Below are 7,446 nucleotides of genomic sequence, written 5' to 3'. Positions count from 1 at the left end.
AAGGATGGAAACAACGAAAGGTCAAGAAAATGAAGCTACGTGGCAATGGAAGAGTTGGAAGGTAAACGAGCTGAACAGAGGTCGAGTAGGTGGCTTTAGGCGTGGTTAAGAAGAAGAAGAAGGAAGTGGAATGATACTGAGCAGTTTAAATAAAACAAATTGCTTATGTCTTGCACCGAAAACGAGAATCCATTAACCTGTGCTACCTGTGCTATTAAACCAATGAACAGCAATGTAAACCGTGAAGAGAAGTTGTGCATGGAGTTGTAATGAAGAAGTATGGCTCAAGATCAAAGTGCATGGATGGTTCTATGATTAAAACGACTGTGTTGCAGCTTGCATAAAAGTAGAAAAAGACTGCGTTTTTTTGGTGGTTGGTATAGACTGCACCCCAATCGCTAAACAAAGATGGCAGTGAAGTACTAACAACCTTTTCTTGGAGCTCCAGTGAATTACAATCCTCCTATTCTAATCTAAGCAACTGAAAGTGATTTAACCATAAGCTAATCCTACTCAATCTCATTAAAGAAATCACATCAGCAGACTGTGTTCTTGAAATGCATATCAAAACGAAGAAACGAAGTGCTGGAAAGAAAAGAAAATAACACTACAAGAAGAGGAGATCTATTGCTCTCAGGTTGGGCCCTAACCTGAGAGCTATAGCTCCCTTAAAAGCTCAGAATTAGATCCAAATCTGCTTGCCTTTATTCATAATCAAAAGTCTAATGTCATGCCAAAACTGGCTTACAAAAACAAACACTGAGTTGTGCTCAGAAATTACAATATCAGTTCAAAAGTTCAAAAAGCTCCTAACAAAGGCTACGGCCTTCATATTTATACACAATGAAGATCAAGCTGGCTTCCTCCATTCGTGGAGCTTGGCTGTCCAACTGAAAGTCAAACTGCTGTAAACTACTGATCCTGTAGAACGTGTTGGCTGCCTTTAAGCTCAGTGGGGAGAGCTGTTGGAGCTCGGAGTTAAGGTGAAAATCACGAGGAAGGTCATCAAGACTGTGGACAACCTCCCTATGAACCCGCAATGTCACCTTTGTTGTCTCCTTGTCTCCTTTTGCGTGGTCTTTTGCTCTCTTGAATGCCAAAAACCTGAAATCATCATGTATTAGCCACATAGATATAATGCCTGCCCTTCTTCCTACAAATAACACAAATATACTAAGAAATGAATGCATAAGTGATAAAAGATGAATGGTTGAGCAAGGTAAGTAGGCCAAATGAGCCCAAATTGTACCAAAAATTGGGGCTCATCAAAAAATATAAAACAATTATAATATCTTTGATAATATTCTATATTACCTCTTTAATAAAAATATATAATTTATATATTTTTATTGTTTCGGTATCATTTTTGCATAGCAAGCATCTTCCGGGACGTAACTTAAATCTGGCTTGAAAGATATCTCATGTTGGAATCTTTCGCTTAAGAATGCACCAAAAGAAAAGTCTTGCTTTAGCAGGGCATTTAAGCTTCCACGGGTGTTTGGCCCACCATTCTGTATTCCCCTATCCTTTCTTTGACATAAGAAATTTATATCCAAATTTTAGGAAGTAAGACCCGGATTCTACATGGGCCCACACCAGCTGATCCGGTATGTCTTTCAATCTCACATAATTAAACATAATAACATAATTATTATGTTTAAGGAAAATTTTAATATGTAAACATCTCAAAACTTTTGAAATGTTTTGGAGACATTCCAAAAAGATCAAGATCATCTCATGTATGCACTAAGAACACGGCATTTTTGAGTTCTAAGATATGAATAGTTCAGGAACTTTTACCAGCATTGGAGGAAATAGCTAATTCTCAATAATAACTTTCGACAACCGCATTGGTTTACATGAAACCAGGGCCAATTAATCATTCGTCGAAACCCCACTTTGAAACATGGTGATAGCGTTTCTGGTTTCCTCACCTAGCTTTCAAGAACTTACTAAGTTCGCTATCAAGAAATGGCAAGTTACGTGGGGGGATGTGATTCGTGTCCAAAACACTGTTCAGTCCACATACAGATGTTAGAGGATGAAAGCCAATATTTATGATTATTTGTATAAATATTAAAGTGCTCATAAATGACTGAACATTTTGGGGAGTTTTTGCCCATCAATTTCAAGCATCAAAATTTTAGAGGCTGGATTTAGTGATTAGTGATAAGACTTGCTTTTTTATTGTTTGTATTTAATAAATAATAATAATATAATTTGTATTTATTAGATTTTTTGGGGCACTGTGAATTCTCAATTGTTCAATTATTGAGAAGGATATTTCAATTAAGTGTGAATAAAAAATTTAGTAATAAGACTTGTTTTTTATTGCTTGTATTTAATAACTTTCTAAGCATTCCGATTCTTCAGATCTATGGGGACTCAAAAATCATAATTGATCATGTCACTGGCAAACATTCAATAAAAAACATTTTTCTAGCAGGGTGGATGGACAAAATTGATTTCTTCTAGAAAAGGAAAAAGGAATGGTCTATTCAACATGTCGATAGATCACTGAATACTCAAGCAGACAAGCTATCAAAGAAAGGGCTTCTAATTCAACCAGGTAAATGGAAAATGGATATTTCCCTGACAGACACTACTTACCAGATTGTGGATTTCTTCCTCCCTGGAACATAACCTGTTTTTTTCCCGCTTCTCTCTTCCCTCTGGTTTTTTGTATCTAGCAAAGGCTTAGTCTCACGGAAGCACATTATACTTCCTATTCAGGTGGTACTCCTAACTATAGGTTTCTATCTTACTCTTGCAAAACTCTTGGATATATCTTCTTTGACTTCAGACATTCTCTAATAGTCTTGTCATTTTCTCAGCTTTCTCTTTTTTGCATACTTTCAGAAGCAATAGATACATAAGAAGACTGTTTATAGCCTCTTTTTTGGCCATGTTTATAGCAAGTGGCTTCTACCAAAAATATGTACTATGTGGCTGATCTGATATTAATATAAAATCTGGCTTTTTTTCGTACGGAACAAAATAATAATAATAATAATATAATTTGTATTTATTAGATAAGTGTTTTCTTCCTGGGTCACTGTGAATTCTCAATTGTTGAGAAGGATATTTCAACTGGGTGTGAATCGTAATATTAGGCCACTACCCTACTCCCTTTCAAATAATCGGTTACTTGAAATAAATGTTCTGATATAAATTTGTGTCCTCCTTCAATGGAACAATTGGTTGTCCCTCAGATTCGTTATCTAGAATTGAGGGATTTTTTCACATAAGAGAATGTTATATGGATCGACACAATTGATGGGCTCGGCTCTGCTACAAGGCATTTCGCTGAGGTAGAGATGGTTGGGAGAGAAAGCGAATGGATACCAAATATTTTGACAGGAAAATAGTCAAACAGATTGCTACTGACAAGAAAGTGTTTTTATTTGACATGATAAAACTGTTCCAGGCTGAAAGGGATGGGTTGGACAACTGTCTCAAACCTATATTTCATTCTACTAAGATTTTGAAGGTGGGTTATGCTTTGAATAATGATTTGAAACAGCTTTTTCATTCTTATGGAGACCTGAAGTGTTTCCACTCCTGTGAAGGTACATTAGAACTTCAGAAATTTGATGGGTCTTCTCGTGGGGGCCTTTCTGGCCTTGCACTCAAGGTATTGAATGGCAATTTACAAAAAATGTCAAGGAAGAGTAACTGGGCACAACGTCCCTTGGACCATTCTCAGTTGCAATATGCAGCTCTGGATGCAGCTGTCTTAATTGCTATATTCAAAGCGACCCGGAGCAACTATGATTGGGGATCTATAGTTGATTTCTGGAGACCTTCCTCAAAAGCTATTAGAAAGCATAGTGAAAAGAAAATCCAGAATCAAAATATCGCTGATATAACTGGGTCTCCCATGACTGGAAGCTAGTCGCAGATAACTGTTGAGCTGACAATCTAGGCAGGCTAGTTACTGTTGCCCCTGGGGATTCATTGGCCCTGGTATTTTTCCTCTGTGTATGCAAAATTCATATTATGTTCAGCACTTATTTTTTGGTTGGCCATTTGCTACAGAGGTTTGGACCGACGTCTTGCATATACTACACTTCACATTGCTTCTGCTTGGGTCATCAGTTCATTGGAGGATTGTTTGGGAGATAAAAGGATTATTGTATTCTGACTTTCAACATTATATGGGGTATATGGAGATAGGAAGAGAAGTATTTTTTATCATACAGTGGCTGAGGTGAGGAACACTGATAAGGTTAGCAGCTTATTGTTCAGAAATAGTGGCTTATTTTTCAGAAATCGGTGCCAGGAAACTGTCAGGCCAGGGTAACTCCAGACTTGGCAGAAAAGACTGATTGATTATTTCATTAGGTAACTATTGTTTATATACATGAATGTGACTGATCAATTCATCTTCTTGATGACTGTTCACATTCCAGTTTACCCAACCGCTGAGGATTAGGTGTCAACATTCCCCCCCTTAATCTGAAGGGATGTTGGTGAGTCCAAGCATCGTTCTGAATCTTTCAAGCTTTTCTCTTCCAAGCGCTTTGGTGAAGATGTCTGCAATTTTCTCATTTGTGGAACAATGATGGAGATGGATTGTTTTGGCCTCAACATGATGTCGAATCAGATGATATTTAGTATTGATGTGCTTAGTACGATCATGGAACTTTGGGTTCTTGGCCAACTTTATTGCAGAGGTGTTATCAATCATGAGTGGAGTTGATTGTACTTGTTTTACCTGCAAATCTTCAAGAATTTTCCTGAGCCACACAATTTCTTTCGTTGCTTCAGCTGCTGCCACGTATTTTGCTTCTGTTGTGGAATTTGTTGGAACTGATTGTTTGCGTGATCTCCAGGAGACAACTCCTGATCCAAGACTCATAGCATATCCTGAAGTAGATACCCCAGTTTCTTTGTCTCCATCGAAGTCTGAATCAGAGTATCCAATCAAGCTGAAGTCGTCCACCTGTGTATACTTGATTCCAAGGTCTTGAGGTCCCTTCAAGTACCTTAGAACTCTTTTTGCAGCAGACCAATGTCCCTCACAAGGCTTTTGCATAAACCTGGAGAGGATTCCAACAACAAATGAAATGTCTGGTCTGGTAGTAGTGAGGTAGATGAGACTTCCTACAAGCTGTCTATACTTTGTTGCATCCTCAAATTCCTTTCCTTCAATAGATGTGAGCTTCAAGTTTTGTTCCATTGGAGTAGAAAGAGGATTGCACTCTGTCATGCCAAATCTGTTTAACAAATCTCCAATGTATTTCTTTTGAGAAAGAAATATGGATTTTGTATGTTGGGTTACTTCAATGCCAAGATAGTAATGAACATAGCCCAAATCAGTCATTTCAAAACTTTTTCCTAATTCTTTCTTTATGGATGCAATATAGCTTTCATTGTTCCCTGTCATTAAAAGATCATCTACATATACCACAAGATATACAACTGTTTTGCCAACTTTCTTGACAAATAAAGTTGCATCATCAAGATCAAAATGATTGAAGTTGAGTTTCAGAAGATGCTCAGTTAGTTTTTCATACCAGGCTTATGGTGCTTGTTTGAGGCCATACAAGGACTTCAAAAGTTTGCATACTTTATGTTCATGTCTTTTCACAGCAAATCCTTCAGGCTGGGACATAAAAACATTCTCTTTTAGATCTCCATTCAAGAATGCAGTTTTTACATCCATTTGATGGACTTTCCAACCGTTCTGAGCAACTAGTGCAAAGAGTGTCCGGATGGTGGCCCATTTTGCTGTGGGGGCAAAAGTTTCCTCATAATTGACCCCTTCCTTCTGTGCAAAACCTTTTGCCACAAGCCTAGCTTTGTGCTTGTCAAGTGAGCCATCAGCTTTTTACTTGTTCTTGTAGACCCACTTGCAGCCAATTGGTTTGGTTCCAAATGGAGGATCAACCAGCTTCCAAGTGCCATTCTTTATGAGAACATCATACTCCTTTTGCATCGCTTCTTTCCATTCATCATGAGAAGCAGCTTCTTTGAAGGAAGTTGGTTCAAAATCTGTAGACAAGTTCAATTCACAATCATAAGTAACATCGATATCAACAGGTGAATTAGAGTCATCTACATCATCTCCATTTTGTCGGTTTGAATTTCTGGTTCCTGTTTTTCCAATTTCATCAGGATGAACACTTTCAAGTGTCTTTGTCAGACACTTTGGGGGACCTTTCTGAGATGGTCCAGGCTGCTCTGTTGATTGAGTTGGGACTGAATCAAGATTGAGTCTCCCAATTCTATCAATTACATCACTTAAAGGATCATCCGGTGTTGGAGTTTCATGCAAGGGAGATTGTTCTTCAGAAGAAGATTCCACATGTTGATCTAGTATAGGAATTCCCCCTTCAATATGTGGAATCTGATTATCAAACTCTTGAAATGATTTTGTTTTTGTGAATCTATCCAGGCGATCAAGTTGCCGCTCAACAACACTGTCAGATTTGGATGATTCAAGAAAAATGACATCTCTAGATACAACAAACTTTTTATTTACTTCATCATAGAGACGGTATGCTTTAGAGGTGTTTGAATACCCCAGGAAGATACACTTACGACTTCTAGCACCAAGTTTGTTTCTATGTACCTTTGGTATTAAAGCATAACAGGTGGAACCAAAAATCCTGAGATGTTTTACCAAAGGAACATGTCCATACCACAATTCATAAGGAGTCTTGTTTCTTATAGCACTAGATGGACATCTATTCTTTATATATGCAGCACATAGAACAGCATCAGCCCAAAACATTATCTTTACATTTTTGAAGAAAAGCATGGATCGTACCATATTCAAGATTGTTCTATTCATTCTTTCAGCTACACCATTCTGTTGGGGATTATAAGGCACAGTTGTTTGATGTTTGATCCCATGTTGGCGAAGATAGTTTTCAAATTCATTTGATGTATATTCTTTTCCATTATCAGTGCGAATAGACCCAATATGAGATTTTGCATCATTTTCAATCCACTTATGAAAATTCTTGAATGTTTGAAAAGCATCAGATTTGTTCTTCAATAAATAAACCCAACACATTCTGGTGTAATCATCAATAAATGTCATGATATATTTATTTCCATTTGCAGAAAGAACAGGCATTGGACCACATAAATCTGAATGAATGAGTTCAAGCTTTCTATGTGCTCTTGAATGTGAATCATGAAAAGACTGTTTGCTATGCTTTCCTAGAATGCAAGCATCACATTGCTTATGTTTTCTAGGAATTGTAGGCAAACCAGCAACACCATTTTTCTTCAACAAGCGGAGACTATCATAGTTTAAATGTCCAAATCTAGCATGCCATAATAAACTTGATGGAAGTGTACCTTCTTTATGATGAGAAATATATGAGAAATGTCGTGCATGAGCAGAGGTTCCTTGCAGTTTAAGAAGTCTTTCTTCTTCTATTCCCCTCATGACAAGTGAGTGGTCAGATGCTTTTCTTACCTCAAGCTTGC

The 7,446-nt window shown here is 37.5% G+C and overlaps 1 protein-coding gene across 1 annotated transcript; it reads left to right on the top strand.

The window, feature by feature from the left end:
• Positions 1–3,337: 3,337 nt before the first annotated feature.
• On the top strand, positions 3,338–3,895 carry LOC149219945 (uncharacterized). Its single transcript, XM_089386964.1, has one exon. The coding sequence runs from the start codon at positions 3,338–3,340 to the stop codon at positions 3,893–3,895; it is 558 nt and encodes a 185-aa protein (XP_089243090.1).
• The last annotated feature ends 3,551 nt before the right edge of the window (positions 3,896–7,446 follow it).

This window comes from Pinus tabuliformis, chromosome Q (assembly GCF_031772625.1).
Source record: "Pinus tabuliformis cultivar Carrire ecotype Pingquan chromosome Q, CPIR1, whole genome shotgun sequence".
NCBI classification, from domain to species: Eukaryota; Viridiplantae; Streptophyta; class Pinopsida; order Pinales; family Pinaceae; genus Pinus; species Pinus tabuliformis.
This window is presented reverse-complemented; position numbering and strand designations above follow the sequence as displayed.

Excerpts from the sequence above, each read along its gene's own strand:
- LOC149219945 (XM_089386964.1), top strand. The coding sequence starts at position 3,338 with ATGGATACCAAATATTTTGACAGGAAAATAGTCAAACAGATTGCTACT.